General features: G+C 37.8%; 2 protein-coding genes and 1 non-coding gene across 3 annotated transcripts; 1 reads left to right on the forward strand and 2 right to left on the reverse strand.

Annotated features, from left to right (window-relative positions):
- The first annotated feature begins 1790 nt into the window (after positions 1 to 1790).
- aptx (aprataxin) lies at positions 1791 to 6708 on the forward strand. Its single transcript, XM_067440877.1, has 8 exons — positions 1791 to 2135; positions 2216 to 2262; positions 2352 to 2405; positions 2568 to 2810; positions 3157 to 3216; positions 4128 to 4354; positions 4437 to 4540; positions 6451 to 6708. The coding sequence occupies exons 1-8, from the start codon at positions 2006 to 2008 to the stop codon at positions 6603 to 6605; spliced, it is 1020 nt and encodes a 339-aa protein (XP_067296978.1). The 5' UTR covers positions 1791 to 2005; the 3' UTR covers positions 6606 to 6708.
- A 52-nt stretch (positions 6709 to 6760) lies between these two features.
- On the reverse strand, positions 6761 to 21118 carry slc44a1a (solute carrier family 44 member 1a). Its single transcript, XM_067440871.1, has 17 exons — positions 20830 to 21118; positions 20602 to 20715; positions 19247 to 19333; positions 18645 to 18787; positions 18383 to 18519; positions 18196 to 18289; positions 16798 to 16967; positions 15250 to 15339; positions 14997 to 15136; positions 14057 to 14243; positions 12978 to 13146; positions 12716 to 12872; positions 11892 to 11975; positions 11678 to 11815; positions 8348 to 8584; positions 8138 to 8215; positions 6761 to 7747 (listed from the first exon to the last, which is right to left on the reverse strand). The coding sequence occupies exons 2-17, from the start codon at positions 20623 to 20625 to the stop codon at positions 7727 to 7729; spliced, it is 1956 nt and encodes a 651-aa protein (XP_067296972.1). The 5' UTR covers positions 20626 to 20715; positions 20830 to 21118; the 3' UTR covers positions 6761 to 7726.
- Positions 21119 to 21922: 804 nt separating this feature from the next.
- Positions 21923 to 21994, reverse strand: trnaa-ugc (transfer RNA alanine (anticodon UGC)). Its single transcript has one exon. It is a non-coding gene; the product is annotated as a tRNA-Ala (tRNA).
- Between the last annotated feature and the right edge of the window lie 2303 nt (positions 21995 to 24297).

Here is a 24297-nt window from a genome sequence, read left to right on the forward strand (position 1 = left end):
AAACGCAAATATAATAATTAAAAGCAGCAGCCTACAGAAAGAGAAAATAAATAAAAACAAATAATAATGGTGTGTTAAAATCTTTCTATGAAATTTGTAAATTTACGAGTTGGGAAGTCGTGTTTATGAGTTGGGAAGTAATGTGTACAAGTTGGGAAGTCATGTATGAGTTGGAAAGTCGTTTATGAATTGGGAAGTCGTATTTAGAAGTTGGGAATGTGTGTTTACAAGTTGGAAAGTCGTTTGTTAGTTGGGAAGTCATGTTTACGAGTTGGGAAGTCATATATGTACGAGTTAGGATGTCATGTTTACGGGTTGGAAAGTTGGATGTACGAGTTGGGAAGTCGTGTTTAAGAGTTGGGAGGTCGTTTATGAGTTGGGAAGTCACGTTTACGTGTTGGTAAGTCACGTTTACGTGTTGGGAAGTTGTGTTTACGAGATGGGAAGTCGTGTTTACAATTTGGGAAGTCGTATTTACGAGTTAGGAAGTCATATTTATGAGTTGGGAAGTCATATTTATGAGTTGGGAAGTAATTTATGAATTGGGAAGTCGTATTTACAAGTTGGGTAGTCGTGTTTGCAAGTTGGGAAGTTGTACAAGTTGGAAAGTCATGTTTACAATTTGGGAAGTCGTATGCACGAGTTGGGAAGTCATGTTTAAGAGTTGGGAAATCATATTTATGAGTTGAGAAGTCATGTTTACAATTTAGGAAGTCATTTTTAAGAGTTGGGAAGTCATATTTATGAGTTGAGAAGTCATGTTTACAATTTGGGAAGTCATGTTTACCTGTTGGGAACTTGTGTTTACGACATGGGAAGTCATTGATGAGTTGGAAAGTCATTGTCAGGTGTGTTCAAGTCACTTTCATCAGAGAAAGATGGTGGTGTACCGTCTCTTAATTATTTAAATTAGGTAATCAACTTAATGAACTCAAATACATTTATTTACATCCGGTGTGTTTAGCTTTTTTGTGTTTTTATTTAAAGTCACTGTAAACTTGTTATTATATTGTTATAGGTTACAGTGCTATTATATTTGTACAGGGAATAAGCTTATTTTTTCATGTTTATTCAACTCATAAACATGAAAGCAGCATAAATACAGAAATATTTTAAAGCAAAAGCTTATATTAATCATTATTGCAAGTAATTTTGTGGGTTTTAAGGCATTCCTGATTTTAGCTGCTTTAAGGATAATACAAAACTTGGAGCAGCTTTAACAAGTTACAAAATTGGTTTAATAAAACTTATAGGCCATAATCAAAATGTTATTACATACAAATTCAACCTCTGTTTTGCATAAAAAACAACCGCAACAATGTGATATTTATTCAAAAGCAGATGTTACACATTCTTTCTAACTAACCATTCATACATTCTGTCCCAAGTGCATACAAATAGTACAATTGTAGAAAATATATTATTGAGACTCAATAATAGTTAACTAAGTTAACACACCTGGTGTGTTAACTTAGTAACAGGTGTATAATTAAAGCAATAAGCTAATATGTTTCATAAATCATTCGGTTTTAGTCATTTTCTTTGACTTGTCTAGATACAGTAAATAATCTATAAACAAAAAACAAAACAAAACAGTGTAGCCTAAAATGTTACATTGGAACCCTGTTAACTGTATACTTTTTATACATAATAACATGATATAACATTGTGTGTTTTAATTTAGTTAAAGAATATTTGTCCACAAACTGCACAAATCTTTCTTCTTGACCATTGTAACGTGAGGTCATAGCAAGCGGTAGGTGGCAGTATGCGCGCGTCTGCCTGCGTGTTTGTTTGCTGGTGTCCATGAAGAAGATTGTGTGCGTCATGTGCTGAACTTCACAGTGTTATGTTTTCAACTACAACTACAGTCAACTTTCTGCTGTAGATAGCCTATATTACACCAGAAGCAGGGAAAGTGATAAATATTTGGTGTTTAGACAGGCGCTTTAGACAGAGTACTACATTCACGAAACAGCCCATATTTGATACTGTTTTCAGAGAGATGCCAGTGTGCTTACTAGTAAGTGAAGATGACTCGCATAAACCTATTCAGCTTCATCATCAGCAAGCTGTGACTTTGGGTCGAGGACCAGAAACTAAGATTAAAGACAAAAAGTGCTCAAGAGAACAAGGTAGTGTACCATAAGAGCCGGTGTGAAGTAAAGAGATGCAGGCTTTATTCATTTTATGTTTTGTTTTTTTCTCCTTGCAGTTGAATTGAGAGCTGATTGCAACAGAGGATTTATCTCTGTTAAACAGGTATGCTAGAATATTATAATATTAAAGGAAATGTAATATATTATAATAGATATTATAATATAATAATGCATGTTTGATCTGTTTAACAGTTGGGTGCGAATCCTACAAATGTGGACAATGTGGTTGTGGGCAAAGGCAATCAGGTACACCGAAATAGCTGCTTTTTTAGTTTGTGTTTATTTTGTCATCATCTATCAAACTCAGTATGTCCATAAATGCCCCGTTCTCTTGTAATTGAGGCTGTATTGCACAGGTTACTGGTTTTAACGTCCTACAAACCACATGTCGCCCAACTCTACAACCAGGTGACCATAAAGCCGGGCCAGAGACTTTACATGGTCAACCAGCTGTATCCATATACAGTGAAGTTCACTGAGGAGACGTTCACACACAGACCCGCTGCAGACGGGGGCAAAGCCTCCAAAAGAGCCCATGGGATGAGTTCTGAGGGGAACGGAGGGAAGATCAAGAGACCTGCAAATGCTAAATCAACATCCGATGGTTCACCTCCACTGAAAAAGACATCGCCGCCTGCACATGATAAATCCGTGAGTTTCTTCTGCAAGTTGAAATTGATTTGATTTTTCTTAAAGAGAAAATGTGATTCAAAGAGTAGCCTAATAAAGCTGTCCGACTTAGTGATTTTACTATAATTTCCAATAAAATTCACAATACAAAATTATAAAATTCAAAAATTCATTACACTTGTAATTAAGGATTTTATTGATAGGTCATTTTATATTGTACTGATGTTTTTCCCCCCAATTTTCAGACACTTTTTACTTTAAAGCTAAGTTTCCAAGCTGGTTGGAGAAACCGTTTATTGAAGTTTCTATTATTATATTTTGAATTTTGACTTTGGACTGAAACACTGCACACATTTTTGTTTCCCAGGAATCTGCTGGCCATTGGAGCCAAGGGCTTAAAGTGTCCATGCAGGACCCCAAGATGCAGGTATGAGTTGTTCATTTCTATTGAAACTTATCTTGTGTGTGTGTGTGTGTGTGTGTGTGTGTGTGTGTGTGTGTGTGTGTGTGTGTGTGTGTGTGTGTGTGTGTGTGTGTGTGTGTGTGTGTGTGTGTGTGTGTTGGAGCTGCATTAAAAGATCACAATCTCGATCTTCGAACACCCTCTTGATCTTATTTTTATTTACATTACATTGTTAGAATTAAATGTATTTGTCACTGATGTAATGGAACAAGTTGTTATGGGTCATTGATGAATCATTTAATCATTCATCAAACTGATTAAAATTAAATAAATAAATAATTCAGATTAAACATTTTAAAGCAAATAACATTTTGTCAGAACCTCTAGTAAATTACATGTTATTGTTGTTTAGAATCGCGGGAGAATTATGAACTCTATTTGAAACAAAATTGTTATTCTTAATTTATCCAGAACTGCGCAGCTCTAGTATATGTATATATATATATATATATATATATATATATATATATATATATATATAGTTAATAATAATATTTATATCTTTTTATTTCTAATATATATGTTCCTCTGAACTTTTTTCCCCATCAAAGTACAGTACAGTATCACGATTTCAAAATAAATATAAAGCAGCACTTTTTTTCAGCATTGAAAATAATCAGAAATATTTCTTGAGCAGCCAATCATCATATCAGAATGATTTCTGAAGGATCATGTGACACTGAAGACTGGAGCAATGATGCTGAAAATTCTGCTTTGATCACTGGAATAACTTACATTTGACAATATTTTTACACAAGAAAAAAGTTATTTTAAATTGTAATAATATTTCACAATATTTTTATCTTACCTAATCAGTAGAGTATGTATGTAAACAATATATGTAAACAATAAGGGCTACCATTTATTGTCATCAGGTGTACAAAGATGATAGGGTGGTGGTCATCAAGGACATGTACCCAAAGGCGCGTTACCATTGGCTGGTATTGCCGTGGGACTCAATCTCCAGTCTGAAGGCTCTGCGGCCGGAGCACGTGGACCTGCTCAAGCACATGCAGCGTGTGGGAGATCAGATGGTGCAGCAGTGCCGTGATGCAGACAAACTGCGCTTCCGTCTGGGCTATCACGCCATCCCCAGCATGAGGTACACACGTCTGCGCCCCGATTGGCTGCTGATATGGGGAAGACGGGGCTTGTCATTAATTAAATGTTTTATTTCCTCTTAGTCACGTCCACTTGCACGTAATCAGCCAAGACTTCGACTCGCCGTGTTTAAAGAACAAAAAGCACTGGAATTCCTTCACTACTGACTATTTTGTTGAGTCTCAAGGTTAGTGGAAGAAAAACAAAATCTGTATGATGCAATGTTTGTGCCTGATTTATTGGCGCTTCACAATCCTTTATTTAAAAATGTTGTTCCATCACATGGATGTAAAGCATTAGTAAATATAATAAACATGAAAACAGCAATTATCACAAAGAACACAAGAAGTCATGACTGCATGGCTGGGAGCATCAGACCAACTGCAACAATGAGCAATTAAAAACATATTAAGATGATTTTAGTGCCTAAAAAATCAAATACAATCACTAGTAATGTGATTTAATAGTTTATCACATTATTGACCTATTGGTGACGCTGTTATGAAACTGATGTGTTGTGGTCAGTTGTGGAGTAAGGTATACAGTATGTGTCAATGTGCCAAACCAAAGCATTGCAGAGCCAGCCTCAGTCATCCTGGCATCATGCCTCAACTTTGTTGCTGTGGTATAGGAAAGCAGTTTGTCTATCGACATGAAATATTATTTTTTTTCAGCACAGTCTGAAGATGGTCTAACTCGAACTTAGTGAAAATTGGGCAAACGGTCAGGACGAGTCTGAAAAAGTAGGTTTTAAAGAAAATCAGAAAGTTCAGCCGACAATGCAAAAATTTGTATCCATCCATGTTCTTGGCATGATTCAATAAATCTTATTAAAACTATTAATTACAATAGGATAATTTAATCAAACGTTATTAGCATTTTTGTCAATTTATTATAACCACAAGGTGGCACAGAAACATTTTGAGTACCGTCAAGGCATATATGTGACGAAAACACACAAAATACTAGCCTAGAAATCTAGACGCACCCTAGCGGCAGCAAATTTAATCTGCCCGCAAGTGTCGTCTAGGAACTCTCAATACCCTTTTGAGCTGTATTCCTCACAATCTGGACGGGCCAATCACATCGTGTATAGAGTCGGCGGGCGGGGCCATAATGACGACGGCCGAGTTGTGTTTGCGTGCTTCTAGTAAACACAGAAACTGGCGAACGGCGGTCTTTCGAATCAGCTTTGACCGCGACTCTGGAAGACTTGGAGTTAAGCTTTTCTCTGAGAAAAGGACAAAGAACGGCACTGAAGTCATTCTTAAAAAGGGAAGATGTGTTCAGAGTTTAGCCGACCGGATACGGCGAAGGTTTAATCTGTCAGCGTCAGCAAGCTTTGTTTCACCTTCATTGCTCTGGTTGGTGTAGCGCTATCCTATCGAGCGCAGAGAGGGTTTGGAAGACAACCGTTTATCCGCCCCTCAGATTGAGTTGTCAATGATGAGTTTCCAAACCAAACATCTTGATGTGGGTCTGGCTTGTCAGGCTAACAAAATACAGGATTTTGCAACAAAATTCTAAATGGCCATCATGGGGAAAAATGGATATTGTTTAACTCGGCATGCTGCACCAAATTTAAAGATTTTTAGGTGTCCTGGTTGTCATAACACACACCAAGTTTGGTCAGAATACACGTAAGCATAGGCTCACGTTCATTTTGGTGTTCATGTGTTATTCGAGAATGGTTTGACAAATCGACGATGAATTCCATAAATTTGTCAGCGTAGTCTGAAGATGATCTGGTTCAATTTTCACGAAAAATTCGGAAAAAGTATGTTTTGGGGAATATAATTGTGTTTCTAGCCCTTACACTTCAAAAGTTATAATTATTACTTTTATTTGAACAGGGACAGTGCACAATAAAAACATTAACTCTGTTTATAGCAAGGAGAGATGCATTGCACCGGTTTTGGCAAATTGCTATTTTCCATCTGTAGTCCCTGGGCAGGTAGAATAAAACATACAATAAATTAACAGTTACAAAATCCTATATGTGCATATCATCATTTGTGTTATGAATACACATTTCCGTAAACGCTGGTGAAAATTCTAGTGTAATCGAGTAAAGTGTTCATGCTCCTCTTCCCACAGACGTTGTTGCGATGCTGGAGCGTGATGGGAAAGTGACGGTGAAGGAAGGTGCTAGTGAACTACTGAAGCTGCCTCTGCGCTGCCACGTGTGTCGTAAAGAGCAGCCGACCATTCCCAAACTCAAAGAACATCTCAAAACTCACCTGCCTGCTTAAAGACACTACAGCTCCCGTACGGGACAGCCACAGTTACTATGTATTTGTTAAAAGTTTGTTTGTTTAAAGTTTGTTTATTAAATTTAATTTGTTTAATTAAATATCTGGCTTTTTCATTCAATCCTCACTATAATGAATAATAACACTGCTTGACTCTTTGGTTTTTATTGAATGGAGTGTCTAAACATGGTAGTTAAAGTAAATTGTCTTTCACGTACACAACTTTCACACTAAAGCACTTGATTAAAGCTGCAGTGTGTAATTTCTGCATCAAATGAAATTGCACATAAAACTCTTGATTGGTGGGATAAACCAGCTATCAACCATTTCAATTAACTGATGTTGTCAAGTCAGGCTCCTCAAACAGATAGACTGCATTTCCATTTGGTGTTGCTAGAGGTTGATAAATTACACACTTAGCTCATTGGCACGAGGGAAATGACAATCAATGTTATGCTGTTGATTTAGAAGTTGAGTGTCTTGTAAAATATATATTTGCTTGTAACATAATCCTGCACAAATTAAAATAAACTGTGCAAATATAAGATGGAACGACTCTAATATTAAAATAAGACACTCAAGGATGATCTGAAACTACTTGATGAGAAGATCCTATATTATTGCTTGCATAGAAAAACATCAGCAGTTTAAGCTTCTGCTGTCAGGAGTGTATTTCACATCTGTTACGGAAGATAGTCTTTCAAGTCAAAGTCAAATGATCTAAACAAGATAAAATACAAAAAGCACCTTTAAAAAATAGATAAGGACAAACTAAATTTGCTTTTTAAAAACCAAAAAATATCTCAAATACTAATGCTGCTACTGCTAGGTAATTACACCTGTATACATTTTAGTATCCCAATAAAACAAATTAAAATGCAGAGGCAAACTTATTGAATAAAAATTTAGGAGCAGAAATATTCGTGTGCGGGCGACATCTTCCAGCTTGTGTTGTTTCTTGTGCATGTACCCAGCTCACGGTCCTTGAGCTTCTCTAATGTAAAATGCCCTTTAAATCGTGATGACGGATGTCTGTCACATTATAATCCCTGAAGAGAAGTGCATCTCGATAGTACTTTTTTGCAGTGTCAGATGATGTAATACCACGCAGGTGGTCTTCATCAAGCCAGTGTACCTCCAGTCTGAAACATCAAATATGATAAGTCAGCGGTGTCAGTTCTGGAAGTATTTTGCCAGAGATTAAACAACAGTAGGCCATTATAAACTGGGATAAAAAGACAAAAGATACCAGATTGTTTACTAAACTTGCTTGAAAAAGGGAAAGAAGTACTATCCCATGAAGCAAAATCAATGGTGAAATATAAAACTCTTAAGTTTATTACAAAAACATGCATATACACAGCATACACTAATATTTTAGTATTTTGACAGCATAGTGACAACATCGTTTTTACTGTGCTTTTATTTCTAAATTATGGCCATATTTCATGTAAAAATCATACTAACATTATAAGTGCACCCCAGGAAACATTATAAAACAATGCAGTTGTTCACGACCCCTTTAAACTCACCATTGATTTCATTTCCCGAGTGTCTCCTTCTGCTTTGCTGTACCGCTCTGTCGCTTTCTTGGTGTTCTCTACGAACTCCTACGTGAACGATTGCAAAGATACACCAAGAGCATGTTTAATCTGCTATACAACAGCAAGGCTATTATAAATGACTTTTGCTGGGTATAATTGAACTTGAGGTCAAAGAAAATGAACGGAAAAATCTCTCACCATAAGGCTCTTGTCCATGTAGTACTCTCTGCCCGGGCTGCCGTCGTTGTACTTGGTGTCGATGGCGAAGCAGAGGAAGAGTACGTCTACTACGATCTCGAAGATGGAGAGGAAACAGTGGGCCACCAGGAAGGCGAACACACACACGATGATGAGCGGCAGCACCCAGACGGTGTACTCGCGCTGGTAGTTCAACGCAAGGACGCCCACAAACGCTGTGCATGACACGATCAACACCTGCAGACGCAAGAAACACAAAGGAAAAAAATTAACAACCAAAGCTGTTTTATTGCTTATAGCTTAGTAATCTTTAGCACATAAATCCTCCCACAACGCTTGCAATGCAAAAAATGCTCTAATTTAGTTTTTCTTCTTCTTGTTTCCATTCCAAATATCTAAATATTCTTAAAGGAAGTGTATGTATGATTGTGGCCAATGATTGTGGCTGTGCAGGATCAGCAGGAACTTTTGTAGATCTGCAGCTGAGGTAACTAGAGCAAATCTGGCAACCCAGATGCCCAAACACTACTGACTTTGTGATTGGTCGATAGGTGGAGGTCGGAGCTTCAGGCCAAAACATCAACATCAGTTGAGGGCTGCAGCAATAGTTACCGGTAATTTACTAGATAATTAAACTTACATGAGCTATTAGTTCTTTTTTCTGGGAAAAATATCAAAATTAAGGGAGTTTTTGCTTAAAAATGATCTGCCAATGGGGTGAGAAAAATAATCTTATTTCTGTTTACAAGAAACAGGATTGCTATCAGAAACAAGATTATTTTTCTCACTCCATTGGCAGATCATTTTGTGTGTTTTAAGCAAAAACTAAATTTTTATTTTATTTTTAACAAAACAAGAACAAATATCTTATGTCATTTTACTTATCTAGTAAATGCACCTTGATTTAAGAAATGTTAGATATTTAGACTAGAAACAAGACAAAAGTACTAAGTAAGAAGAGCATTTTTTTGCAGTGTGACTGAACACTGTACCTCAGTTTAAAAAAATGTAATATAATTTGTGTTAAATGAAAGCGATCAGACATAACATTATGATTAATATTGTGTCTGCCCCCATTTTGCTGTTGAAATAGCCGTGACCCCTTGAGGTGCGTCCCAATTCGCATACTTGTAAAGTTCATACACTACACGTTTGATTACATAGTGCATAGTGTATACGTGCAAAGTGTGTCATTTGGGACACAGCTATGGACTCTAGACCCCTGAAGGAGTGCTGTGATATCTGGCACCAAGATGTTAGCAGCAGATTCTTTAAGTCCTGTAAGTTGTGAGTTGGGGCCTCCATGGATCGGGCTTGTTTGTTCAGCACATCCCACAGATGCTCGATTGGATTGAGATCTGGGGAATTTGTAGGCCAAGTCAACACCTCAAACTCATTGTTGTGCTTCTCATACCATTGACACACACACACACACACACACACACACACACACACACACACACACACACACACACACACACACACACACAGCTATCCATGCGACGTAAAAGAAAACATGACCCATCAGACCAGGCCACCTTCTTCCATTGCTCCTTTCTCTGTGGTCCAGTTCTGATGCTTACGTGCCACTGTTGGTGCTTTCGGCGGGGTCAGGGGTCAGCGTGGGCACCCTGACTGGTCTGTGGTTATGCCACTCCATACGCAACAAACTGAGATGCTCTGTGTATTCTGACACCTTTCTATCAGAACCAGCATTAACTTCTTGAGCAGTTTGAGCTCCAGTAGCTCGTCTGTTTGATCGGACCACACGGACCAGCCTTCGCTCCTCACGTGCATCAATGAGCCTTGGCCGCCCATGACCCTGTGGCCGGTTCTCCTCTGTTCCTCTTGGAGCACTTTTGATAGACACTGACCACTGCAGACCGGGAACAGCCCACAAGAGCTGCAGTTTAGGAGATGCTCTGACCCAGTCGTCCAGCCATCACAATTTGGCCCTTGTCAACCTATACACGGTTTCATCGAACGCACGCGCGTTGTTTTGGTTACGCGCCTGCCCCGAAGTTAACTTCCGGTCTGTGTCTGTTTATTGGTCTGGCTAGTGGATAGTATGGCGCACTACCCAGTAGAAATACTTTTTTGACGTACTATTCTTGGTTAACATGATATAAATATTAAAAATCAAGCAGAGAGCACATGACACCAGCGCAAAAACAGTGCGTGAGACTCACCAGAAAGCCTTGTGCTTACTAAATGTCCAATATGCTGCATATGAGATCGGCGTCTAATGTAATTTAGACTGTATGTCTAATGTGATTTACTTGTTATTTATTTGCTTGTTATCAGAACTAATCTACTGTAGAGGTAACTTCTGGCTGTGTTTTCACATTGCACATGTGATCGCCGTGATCCTATCATGCAGATCGGCTCTTCACGTCTATCAGGACACGTTTACATTTGTTCACGTCAAGTGGTCGCCATCTGGATAGCTGATTGAATTTTTGTTTACCGTAAAATATTTAATTAGGTAATTATGTAAAAGGCCTTTACGGAGTGTAAAACAACTTTCGCTTTATCCTCTATTAATTGCAGTGCCCAGCACAGGATTTTTGTGATGCATACAATCAATCTCAATAACAAACAACTCAATAACAAACAACTTAATCTAGTTAAGTCTCTTAATCTAGTTTAAGTTTCCCAACATTAATCTTATATTATGAAACAAAGAAACGTGTTATTCCGACGCATTGCATAATTGAAAGGCGAGCGCGCACGCATTTATATAGGCTACTGTACAGAAAACGGCATTACATGGTCGTTAAACGGTTAGTTCACACAAACATGTTAATTCTGTCATTATTATTCACCCTCATGTCGTTCCAAACCCGTAAGACCTTCGTTCATTGTCGGGTTGGGATCAGCGTGACTGTGAGTAATTAATGACAGGATTTTCAGTTTTGGGTGACCTACCCTTTAAGTGAGGCGTTTCCCCACTCTATATTGAAGACAGAAATGGGAGATTTTTTATAATAAACATGCTGAAACAACAAAAAATATATATAAATTAGGATAATGGTTCACAATTAAAATTAAAGATGCTAACGCATAAGAAAGATAGCGCATCCTCTGGTGTTATTGATGTCTACCGGAAGTTAAGTTTGGGCCACAAAAGCGCGCATGCGCAGTAGCGTTTGTTTATGTTGCTGCCGTTGAAACCGTCTATATATCTTGCCTAATATATCTAACCCACTAACAGCTGCCATGATGGAGATAATCAGTGTTATTCACTTCACCTGTCAGTGACCATAATGATATGCCTGATCGGTGTATGCAGTATATAAAATATTAATAGTATAATGGAAGTATAAATACCTTTCCCAAAAACAGGACAAAGTCCCCGACACTGTTGATAGCCGCCACACGGAGAACGTTTTCCACAAGGATGAGGAAAGCATCTCGTGCAGATGTGCAGAAGTTGGTGCTGTTAATGGCTGTTGCCGTATATGCGTTCTGAAGAAAATCCACATTAATGCATCAAATTAACATGAATTCATCTTTCTGCACAATATGCAAACACATGACTCACCATGTTCAAGTAAGTGAGGCACTTTTCTAGACACCATAGACAGCAGATACACGCCTTCAGCATGCAGCGGGCACAGGCGTTTTCCTGCAGGAACAACATGTTACTTCATTTTACCATTTAAACGTTTTGAATCAGTAATTAGTTTAAGAAATTCATATTTCTACTCAACAAGGATGCATTATACGGATCAAAAATGACAGTTAAGACATTTAAGTTATTTGTTTAAAATAATTTTGTTCTTTTGAACCTTGTCTTCATCAAAGAATCCTGACAAAAATATGAAGCAGCACAAATGTTTACAACTGAAATTAATCATAAATGTTTCTTGAGCATCAAATCAGCATATTAGAATAATTTCTGAAGGATCGTGATGTCGAAGACTGACAGCTTTGACATATATTTAACATATATTCAAATGATTTATTTTCAATTTCATCAATATTACTGTATTAAAAAGGTATACTATGTAACTTTTGGCCCTCTAGTGGTTAAAAAACTATTTTTGCAGTATGCATTTTGCAGAAGAACATTGTTTTGGTTGTGCTTCAGATCTGTGACTGTGCAGATGAATATGCTCATCATACTGCTCATAAAACATTAACTATTAGGTTTAAGAGATGTAACCAGTTTAGATGGGAAGGATCTCAAGCTGACTAGCTGAGGAGGTTACTGTAGCTTTCCTCATTAATAGACACAGTGCATACTTGAAAATAAATTCCAGCACAGGCTACAACACCCAGAATGAAATATACATATTGCACCTTTACTATTATACGTTTCTGGTGCGATATGAACATGGATCAGCTGATAGCGACAGGACTCACTTTTCCTTTGAGCTGACTGTGGATATAGGTGAGGATGAGGCGAGGGATCTCCACTAGAGTGATGATGAAGGCTCCTTTAGCTACGGTGCCCAAATGATAGCGCATCAGACGCAGGACAGACGACACTATGGGCGTGAAGGGCATCTGGGATTTATCTCTACAATGACAGAAGAAGACGACGATTGTCCTTCATAGAAAAAGTGGAAGCACCACATCACGATAAAGTGTCTAAACGTCTTTCTAAATGGCTTTGACCTCTGACCTGGTGAAGTAGTATGTGACCACAGCGCCAGCTACCGTCATCTGCTGACAGGCGAGGATGAACTCGCTGATCCAGATGAGACCCACGGCGTGGTACCACACCATGTACTGCAGCGGCCCGTCCATACGAAACTCCACCAGACCCGTCACGTTATTCTTCACTGGACTTCCTGTGGGGAAAAAATAATGGGTAACACTTTACAATAAGGTTGTATTAGTTAACATTAGTTACTGCATTAGTTAAAGGGTTAGTTCACCCAAAAATGAAAATTCTCTCATTAATTCCTCACCCTCATGTCGTTCCACACCCGTCAGACCTCTGTTCATCTTCAGACACAGATGAAGATATTAGTGTTGAAATCCGATGGCTCAGAAAGGCCTTCATTGACACCAATGTCATTTCCTCTCTCAAGACCCATAAAGGCACTAAAGACGTCGTTACAAAGCCCATCTCACTACAGCGGCTCTACAATCATTTATGAAGAGACGAAAATAGTTTTTGTGCGCAAAAAAAACTAAATAATGACAAAGTGATGGGCCGATTTCAAAACAAAGATTCGAACGGTTATGAATCAGTGAATCGATACATGATTCAGATCGCCACTGTCGTTATTTAGGGGGTTTTTTTGCGCACAAAAACTATTCTCGCCACTTCATAAAATGATTGTAGAGTCACTGTAGTGAGATGGGCTTTGTATCGACGTCTTTAGTGCCTTTATGGGTCTTGAGAGAGGAAATGACATTGGTGTCAATGAAGGCCTTTCTGAGCCATCGGATTTCAACACTAATATCTTCATCTGTGTCCGAAGATGAACAGAGGTCTGACGGGTGTCGAATGACATGAGGGTGAGGAATTAATGAGAGAATTTTGATAAATATAAATGAACAATAAAATCAGTGGATTAGGACTAGACAATATAATGAATATTTATGACACATAAACGATTTCCGTTCTGAAATAAAAATAAGCACATTTGTAAAGATAGCAGTCATTATTTTCTAGATGCCATGTATGAGACGGAGATGTTTTAATTGCAGTTCAGATTACCTGCAGACCTTCATTGGTTAGTGCTGACAAACCTGCGGTTCCGAGGAAGAGGAGCACGGTGATCCAGTAAACCCAGAAGAGCATGAGCGTGAGGAAGGTCCAGAAAGGCTGCAGGGCCAGCAGAGGCAGATGGGTGAAGACTTTACCGGCCACATGGAAGAGAGCGATGGTGAGCGCCACACGCTTCCTCATGAAGAACATCAGCAGGAGCAGAATCACCTGAGGCGTACAGTCATATTTGAACATTTGTGGTATTTTGCAGTCCATATACTGTATTTTCGGGACTTTAAGTCACACTTTTTTTCATAGTTTGGCTGGTCCTGCGACATATAGTGAGGTGCGACTTGTATATCAAATTTACTTTATACTGACTTACAATAATAAACATTTAGCTACGTCTACAGCTGCGAGAGGGCGCTCTATGCTGCTCCTGTAGCCCACCACTGAAGAAAACAACTGAAACCTGTTAACTGAAATATTAACTTAAAGACAACAACTTAGACTGAACACAAACAAAATGCCCCCCATAAAGAAAATCCTATTCTGCAAAATACAAACTGCATGTAGTAAAATATGCTGCCGAGAACGATTCACACAGCGTTCGTCTCTCGCGCGGATGAGACGCTCCCGGCAGAGGATCTGTGGACTCGTTCCTTCAGCTCTGGTCATCTTGCTTTCAGTCCGCGATTAGCTTTCTATGTTTTCTTCATTACAGTTAAAGTAACCTCTGCTTTTCGCCAGTCCCTCACAAGTTTCTCACTCACTCCAAACTTTTTTTTCTGCTTCTCGGTTATGCACAGCAAGCACACGCGCTGCTTCAGCCCTAATGCGACTTATAGTGCAGTGCGACTTATATGTTTTTTTCCTCTTCATGACGCATGTTTTAAATGATGCGACTTATACTCTGGAGCGACTTATAATCTGAAAAATACAGTAGTTGTATGTGATTGTAAAAGCAGCCCCAGTTCATACCGTGCAAATGGTGGCAGCGATGGCGTAGACGAGCAGGGCTTGTTGGTTGTCTTTGGCCACCTCCAGGTCATTAACCAGTAGAGTGCCGTTCATCGCTTTCCCCTGATCCACGTACAGCCACCACAGAATACCGGATCCACCTGCCACAAACACAGCGCTGTCTCTCAGATCATGGGCTCTTTATGACTTTCAGCTAGTTACAGTCAGTGATGGTCGCTTCATTTATTATTTCAATGTGAAACGAAGGCCTTACCGATTGACCCGACCACCACAACAGCTGTAAGAATCCAGACCAGAAGCATGGATATATAGCGGATCACAACCATCAGAATCAGAGACAAAACTGCAGAGGAAAGCGAAGACATAATTTGTTAACTCTCGCTCTTTTGACCACCGGCGCTTCATCTCAACTCATGCAAATCAGAGGCATTACAGTTCACTTTAAACTAAAACGGTAACAATACAACACGATATTGTTAGTTAACATTAGCTAATGCATTAACTAACAATAAGCAACAGTATTTATTAATCTTTGTTAATGTTAGTTCATAAAAATTAGGGATGCACAATATATCAGCACTGGCCTAATAAGAAAATGTGGCCGATATACAGTATTAAAGCTGATAAACAATGTACAATTTCCTTCAGCTGAGACACTTCAGATGTGCACTGTTCACATGATGATGGTTTTGAATTGCTTGAAATATGACTGGAATCACTTCAAAAAGGAAAAGTTAAGTGCAAGTCTTTCATAAAGGCTACATAAAATTATAATGATAACATTATCATAATAGTGTGTTGATAACACCGCTTTTAATGCCAAGCCTTTTGTTTATGTAATCAGGATCTCAAAAATGATTCGTTTATTTTTTATTTAGATGTATAGGCTAAAGTATTTTTTAGCAGTTTTCAAATATAAAGAATTATCGGTTATCAGCCAAAATTTTCATATCAGTGCATCCCTAATAAAAATACTGTTCAGTATTAGTTCATGTGAACTCAGATCCATTAAATAATAGTTACAACATCTAATTTTAATAATGCTTTAGTAAATGTTAAAATTAACAGTAACTAAGATTAAGAAATTTAAAAGTATTTTTCATTGTTAGTTGTAACTAAAGTTAACAAAAGTCATTGCAAAATTTTGTCGGTAAAACCATAAAAAGATTTCATTGCTTAAAATTTAAAATATATATATTTTCAGGAAACAAATTCATTTAGTTTAACTTTAATGTACTAAAATAACTAAAACTGAAATAAAAATGAATAAAACAACTATATTGACATTTGATAATAATAATAAAAATGAAAGAAAAAAAAAATTACTATTGAAATTGAAATATAATTATTGAGAATATCAATAAAAACTATAATAGTACCTCAACCAGTGTTGGGGAAAGTTACTTTTAAATGTAATGCATTACAAAATGATGTTACTCCCTAAAAAAGTAACTGATTGAATTACTTTTTATGGAAAGTAATCCATTACAGTACTGTTGCATTACTTTTAACACTGGGCTTGCTTGTTTGTTTTGTAATAAATAAAGTTTAGCAACTTTTTCAAGTTACTAGTTACAAAAAATAACTTGATTCCATCACTTAGGTTACTTGTAATGCGTTACTACCCCCCAACACTGATCACAATAATACTAAAATAACACTGATGCAAACCAGGGTTTATTTATAAAAACACGTTACTGAAAGTTTAAAATATATAATTTGTATTCACGTTGGTTTCATAAGTGTTCATGAGTGGTTTGACAGTCGGCTGTGGTACAGTCCCAGCCCAGAATGCGCTCACCGAGAGCTAGCAGACACAGGCCCATGATGATCTCTTTGGACACCATCACTCCGGCGATGACCCGGTGCACCACGCTGTTGTCGCTGACGAAGGTGATGAATGCCTCCGCAAACTGGGTGTAGCAGGAAATGTCGACGGGCATACAGCGGTGAAACACTGGTAAAGATGCACTGCACCAAAAAAATGACAAATATTGAGGTTACATTAAAGGTGCACTATGCAACTTTCCGTCCACTGGAGGGCGCCTATTCAAAACAAAGTTGTAGTTTGATGACGCAAAGTTTGAGCGCAGCATCTTGGGACATGTGGTCTTCACCTCACAGCCGGTAGAAAATAGGACTCGGGCAGAAATCATGTTGATGGATGCGGTTATTAACGTTACTGTAGTGAAGCAGAGCAGGAGCGAGTGTTGTGGAGCGGAGCACGGCCGCTGGAGCGATTGTTACACACACACACGGCTCGCGAACACCGGGACTTTTATTATGACGGAATGGGACACAGTCGCCGGACGCCCACACTGATCCGCTCTTCCGGTTATGATTATGAGGTAATGCAGCTTTGTTTATCATATTAGATACATTTAAGTGTGTTTAAAATGATGTTATGACGTTACTCCGTGCGTTCACTTGTTCACACTGCTAAGAGTAAAGCGCTCCTGCCAAATAAAACCCCAAACCGAGGGTAGCGCAGATATGACCCCATTGACAGGCGACCCCCTCAGACGCTATGCTGAAACGTCCCGGTCCTTAGTTAAAATAGCAATTTTCTCACAATTTACAAATAGTTGGAAACATTTGGGATATTGTAAGTACTCAACTGAACAAAATATATAACACCGGCCTAGTGGTTTTTGAATATTTTACTACAAAAATACTACATAGTGCACCTTTAAATATCAACCTAATGTTTTTTGAATGTATAAGCAGTAATTCATACAGAAACGTTTTCTTTGCTGTGTTGACATAAGTATGGGTGGAAATATTGATGGGTCAATTATTGTTTTAAATTCATCAAATCATCATATTAGGATGATTTCTGAGAGATCATGTGACACTGAAGACTGTGGTAATGATGCTGTAAATACAGCTTTGGTCACAGGAATGAATTATATTTTACAGTATATTCACATGGAAAACTGTTATTTTTAATGGTAATAATATATCACAATATTACTGTTTTACTGTATTTTTATCCAATAAAATGCAGCCTCTGTGAGCAGAAGAGACTTCTTTCGGAAAAAATTAAAACCTAATGACGTCAACTTTTGAATGGCAGTGTATATCTACTAAAACATCATTTAGCCAATTTTAAGGAGCAAACTAGCATACAAATGACCTCAAATCGAACACACATGGACTAAAAGGAACAAAACATATATGGGGTTTATAAAGGATCTACCTTGGATGGACAGGAAGCTTTGGACATTTTGTAGCTGTATTAGGGTGAGATGAATATTGTTCTGGTTGTAAGTCATAGATGCATAAGTTAGATCCTAGAGACAACAATATAGAAAAACAAAACATTAGTTATAAAATTCCATTTCCATCTCATTATATTCAAGTCCACGCGACAGCACGGAGCTCACCATTATTTAGTGAGAACTTTGTGAGATCCTCGTAAGAATTCAGCTTAGTCTTTGGGCACTTTGAGACGCACAAAGCCACAGATTGGATCTTTCTTCTCATTAAGTCAAGGTTGCAGGGGTCCAGGAAAAACACATACCTGTGACAAAACCATTGGAAGAAATGGTCATTCAATCGCCCTACTGCAGTGACGGATTGATCACCTGACTCCATATGCAATCAATCTTAATTTTTCAGCTTCACTCAATGCTTTGTTTCACACACTTTCTGGAGGTGTGGTCCAGGCCGCTGTGCTCGATTTCTGGGATTTTGGCATTCTTCTGACCGCAGGTGTTCCCGTAGCTGTCATACCCTGATATGAGTCTGGAGGCGGCGCCTGTTGCTATGGCGAAGCCACAGATGCAGAGCTGCCATAGAAACACAAAATGATGATGATTATGGGATACAACCAGTAGCAGAAATTAAATATTTGATTAGGAACTGATTTTCAGGCGTATTATTTACCTGTGGGTAAAATCCAAAAGTCTAGGTTAGGGTCTGATTATATTATGATTATGATTGATATTATATTAATGCTTATGTAATATAATATATTATATTATATGATTAATATCATGAGAAGGAGTTAAAACACTAACCCTTCTAAAATTTCTTTTATCTATATTACCAAAATAACATGAAACAATAGCAACAACAACAATAATGAATACATGTAATACTAATATAATAAACTTAACTATTAATTATTTTTTTCTTGTATTTATAATTGTGCACAGTATTTTATTTATTTATTTTTAAATATGTGAATTATGTGTCTTTTTAATAATTTCATTATCAAGACCGATTGACCACATCTGTTCTCTTACCATGCCGATATTGAAGAGGATGAAGAGGAGCAGCCATGGGATGTCTGTGCACTTCCTCTGCTCTAAAGGTTTCCAGTCGCGTGTCTTCTGTAAAGGGAACGCGGATATTGATGACACGACACATACAGACTCTCATAAAAATAGCCAAATGTGAAATATTTTTCATGGGTAGGTAACATTTTCTATATATTATAATTATTGTAGAGTTTTTACACAAACAAAAAACTACAAAAACATAAATAATGAAATGCTATTTTAGTATTATTATTTATATATTACCGTAGAATTTCTTAATATTTTGTATTAGCAAAAATGTATATTTATTTTTAGTTTTCATTTTAACTTCCAAATTCACATTTTAGTCATCTTGTTATTTTATCTATTTTGGCTTATTTTATGTATTGCAACTAATTTTTTGATTTAAGTTTTTCATCTAATATTTATATATATCTTTGGCTTAATTTCAATTAACAAAAAGATTTTTACCCTGTGGAAAAAACAGCATATATGCTGGTTAAGTATGTTTTGAAGCATGTTAGCTGGTTTGAGCTGGTTTAAGCTGGTCAAGTGCTGGAGCTAGTTTCTTAGGACCAGCACAAACCAGCTGCCATGCTTCAAAACATACCTACAACAGGGTAACTATTTTTGATTTAGTTAACAATGTTGTATAAAACTGGTATAAATGGAAATATGCAATATAATTTCTCAATGTTAAGTGGTAATTTTTCCAGAACTGATATATATATATATATATATATATATATATATATATATATATATATATATATATATATATATATATATATATATATATATATATATATATATATATATATATAATAAAAAAATAAAAAAATAAGAGAAATAATATTTCTCAATTTTAAGTGGTCTCTTATTTTTTCCCAGAGAAACACAAAAAAAGTTAAACTACATAGTTTCAAAATAGATGATTTTTCCCCAAGGGGTAGATTTTAGTCAATTATAGCATGAATAAAACCAGATAAAACAAAGCATAGTAGTGAATGAATGGGACTGTGTGAAGTGAATACACACCTGCCTCCTTCTCTCACAGTCAGTCAACCCGGAAATGAGCTTGTTGACAAACAAAGCTCTGGCCCTTTTATCGTTATTTTTGATGCTATATAAAGGCGATTCGGTCCTAATAGATCTTAATATAAAGTGTTTATTTTATAAAACCTCCTTTACAAGATATTTGCATATATGTGTTCGTACTATGTAAATATGTTTGCGTTCGTAACTTCTTGCTATGCGTGTGGGCGTTCAACTACAAAAAGTTTCCAAATATGAATCTGCATGCATGCATTTACACGATGGCGTGTTTCATGATCTCTTACCTGTGTGCTGCCGCAGCATCCCATAATTCCTGAGTTGACGAGAATCCCAAACAGACACACACATGAAACTGAGTGTAAATCAGGGAGTTGCCAGCGCGCGATCAGCGTGTCCTGCTGCAGCCGTGTCGGAAGAATGGAGTGTAAAAGTTGCACATTGATAATAAATCCCTAAATGCCCTTGGAAACAAAACTCGTTCAATATAGCAATAACGCATGAATATAACACACTCAAGTCGCTGATGTTAGTAAAAGGATTAGGATGTGTGTGTTTTCAGGATCAGACGTTCTCCCTTGTGAATTCCGTGACAAGGTGAAGGCGGAGCTGTCCTGTCCCCCTCCTGCTCTTCCTTCTCTTTCTCCTTCTTTTCTTCTTCGGTTCTTCACTAGAAAACATTGAACTACGACCAGCTATTTCACACAGGAGTCTGGCTGCCCATGATCGAATCTAGATCAATATTAGGAGAGACACACGTTTCACGGTCGATATGCTTTATGTCACTGAACTAGCGATGTTTGATTCGCGAACGAATCGTTCTTTTGAACAGATTCTTTTGTAATGATTCGGTTGATGATTCACAAAGAACCACTAGCTAGCAAGACTGAATGTGTTGGGTAATGAAAGGAGATTACTCTTCATTTTTCTGCAATTACAGTTACGTCTGATGTAATACTGTAGATTTAAGATACAAAAGTTTGTGGACAAACTAAGTTGGCTTGAAAAAGCCTAGCCTAGCCAGTTAGTTTGTTTTAATTTTGTTATTTTTGATAGATAGATAGATGATCATTTAGATTTGATAATAAACTTTACGATATTTAACAGTATGATGGGTATTGGGGATAATTGTATAATATGTGATCCTCATTATTTACATTATGTATAATTATTACTAACATCATTGCTCATAATATTGGAGACAGCAACAATCTGACTTGAACAACTTAATCTAATAACCTATCTGACAACATAGTGATAAGAAGAAATCATTTAGTTATTAGATAGGAGTACTTCAAGAGAATAATTTTACCAATAGTACTCGTTTAACGTGACTTTGGCACCATCTGGCGGAAAGAACGAAGTCGTGCGGAAAGGAGTTAGCGAAGTTAGAGTGTCCGTGACCATTTTATGGTGTCAGTCAGTATAAGGTGCAGAGCTTGCGTAACATCAGAAGATTGTAGTGCTATTTGCAATAGCTGAAGCAGTAAATTGTTGTGCCAAAGTGTATTAGGCCTATACTAGTTTTAACTTCATGGTGGGGTGTTAGGATCCAAACTACTTCGCAACCGCAAGACAAAGCAAACGTCAAACTGACCCGCTAAAGAGTGGAGATGCCGGGGATTGAACCCGGGGCCTCATACATGCAAAGCATGCGCTCTACCACTGAGCTACATCCCCGTTAGATAACAGCTGACTGAGGCTCACAGCAGACCACAGTACTTTACAAGCCGTTTGGACTTTTTTGGGCTGGTTGTGTGTGTGTGTGTGTGTGTGTGTGTGTGTGTGTGTGTGTGTGTGTGTGTGTGTGTGTGTGTGTGTGTGTGTGTGTGTGTGTGTGTGTGTGTGTGTGTGTGTGTGTGTGTGTGTGTGTGTGTGTGTATGTGTATGTGTACGCCTACTTGTTTATATTACATTGTGGGGACCAAATGTCCCCGGTCCCCACAATGGAAATAGATTTATAAACATACTAAATTATGTTTTTTTGAAAATGTAAAAATGCAGAATGTTTCCTGTGATGGATAGGTTTTAGGGGCAGGGGCTGTGTGTGTGTGTGTGTGTGTGTGTGTGTGTGTGTGTGTGTGTGTGTGTGTGTGTGTGTGTGTGTGTGTGTGTGTGTGTGTGTGTGTGTGTGTGTGTGTGTGTGATGGGTAGGTTTAGGGTTAGGGGCAGTGTAGGGGGATAGATTGTACAGTTTGTACAGTGTAAAATCCATTACGCCTATGTAAAGTCCCCACAATTCACAAAAACCTAACATGTGTGTGTGTGTGTGTGTGTGTGTACTAAGCTGCCAAATATAAAAACAAGTAGTTGACCCTGATAACCAATCTCTGAGATGGTGTTTTGGAGTGGTTGGTATTTAATGTCATAAAGGCTTCCTCCATACTAGAGTCAAAGGTGCATGCAACCTCCAAAACGAACACCTTACTGAACTCCTCATTAATTATAAAAACATCTGGTGTAAAACAGATGTGGAGAGGTGAGAAATGGTTCGATACCTTAAGGTCCACTATTCTGTCATGGTGTGCTATGTACATCCCCTTGTAAGCATGGCAGCATTTCAAGGTGTGTGGTAATGTTTCAGTGATCTGTTCCTGATTTAAACAATGAGGGACCTGGGTTATAGGAAACCTGATAGAAAGGTTGAGTCTGGTAGGAAGAACTTCTGTCCTCCTCAATGAGTGCTGTATTCTTAAAGGAACACTCCACCGTTTACAGAAATAGGGCTTAATCAACTTCTTTCCTACATTTAGATATGTGGGCAAATGCATTTTTGTCTCAGTGCATGCATTGTTTTAGTTTGGCAGGGTCGCCGCTAGCTTAGCTTGGCATAATAAATGGAATCCTATGTTGCCAGCTAGCATCCCGAGTAAAAGTTTTAAAAATTTAAAAAAAAAAACCAGCCTAATTACTTCTTGTGGCCTGTATATTTACGAGTACAAAGAGTGATGCAGATAAAGACTAGGTGATTTCCTAGGCAGATATTGACTATCATTGGCTCTCATCCTCACGTCCTCTGGCTGTTGAGCAAAATCACCTAGTCTTAATCTACATCGCTATTTGTACTCGTTGTGAATACGCAGGCCACAAGAAGTAATTAGGTGGGGTGTTTTGATCACTTTTACTCAGGACATGCTAGCTGGCAACATAGGATTCCATTCATTATGCTAAGCTAAGCTAGCGGTGACCCTGCCAAACTAAAACAATGCATGCGCTCCAGTTTTACTATCCTTATGGGGACATTTAGTCCCCACAATGTAACAAGGGCACACACACACACACACACACACACACACACACACACACACACACACACACACACACACACATGCAAAAAACTACTTTGTAACCAATGATGCAACTTGTGAGCAGGCTTTAGCATATCATTAATAACCGCTCTTTGGTCTCAATAAGGTTATCCCAGTTACCGGTAGCCTATATTTTTCTGTTGATATGAAAAATTGGGTAGATTTAGCAATATTATAGCGGGTGAATTATGTATATCATGATGTTATGGTAAAGTGACGTTCTTTGACGTTCAAAGCGTTTCTAAGGCAGACTGAGATGGCAAATGGGAACGTTTTTTTTTTGTAACATTAGCAACATATTAACTGTTTGATAATGTACTCAAGCCAAAGGCTAATCATATAAATTACTATTGTGTCTGACGTGGTAAAGAGCGATACCTTTGTGCCGCATTTACCTCAGTAAGTTGAGTAAAAGTTGAGTGAGTGGATCTCTGAGCTTGTGTGAGTGAGTGAGTGGGGGCGGGGCTCATTTGCATATTCATGAATCCATGGACACTAAATCAAGCAAGGGTGTAGTTACATTCAAGCCATTTTAAAGACATGGAGTGTTTTTTCACAGAAAAAATCATTTAAATATGTAAAAAAAAAAAAAATGTAGTTTTGGGGATCAAAGAGGAGCTTTAAGGGATACAATAATTGACTACTGGGGGACTTAAAATTTCTGTACATTATCAA

Source organism: Pseudorasbora parva, chromosome 4 (genome assembly GCF_024679245.1).
Source record: "Pseudorasbora parva isolate DD20220531a chromosome 4, ASM2467924v1, whole genome shotgun sequence".
Classification (NCBI taxonomy): domain Eukaryota; kingdom Metazoa; phylum Chordata; class Actinopteri; order Cypriniformes; family Gobionidae; genus Pseudorasbora; species Pseudorasbora parva.

Bases quoted from the DNA above. Each gene is read 5' to 3' on its own strand.
- aptx (XM_067440877.1), top strand. From the start codon at position 2,006: ATGCCAGTGTGCTTACTAGTAAGTGAAGATGACTCGCATAAACCTATT. The intron at 2,811-3,156 runs GTGAGTTTCTTC...TTTGTTTCCCAG, and splicing joins CGCCTGCACATGATAAATCC to GAATCTGCTGGCCATTGGAG. The intron at 4,355-4,436 runs GTACACACGTCT...ATTTCCTCTTAG, and splicing joins CACGCCATCCCCAGCATGAG to TCACGTCCACTTGCACGTAA.
- slc44a1a (XM_067440871.1), bottom strand. From the start codon at position 20,625: ATGGGATGCTGCGGCAGCACACAG. The intron at 16,968-18,195 runs GTAGATCCTTTA...TTTTTGGTGCAG, and splicing joins AAGCTTCCTGTCCATCCAAG to TGCATCTTTACCAGTGTTTC. The intron at 11,976-12,715 runs GTGAGTCCTGTC...TTGTTCCTGCAG, and splicing joins ACAGTCAGCTCAAAGGAAAA to GAAAACGCCTGTGCCCGCTG.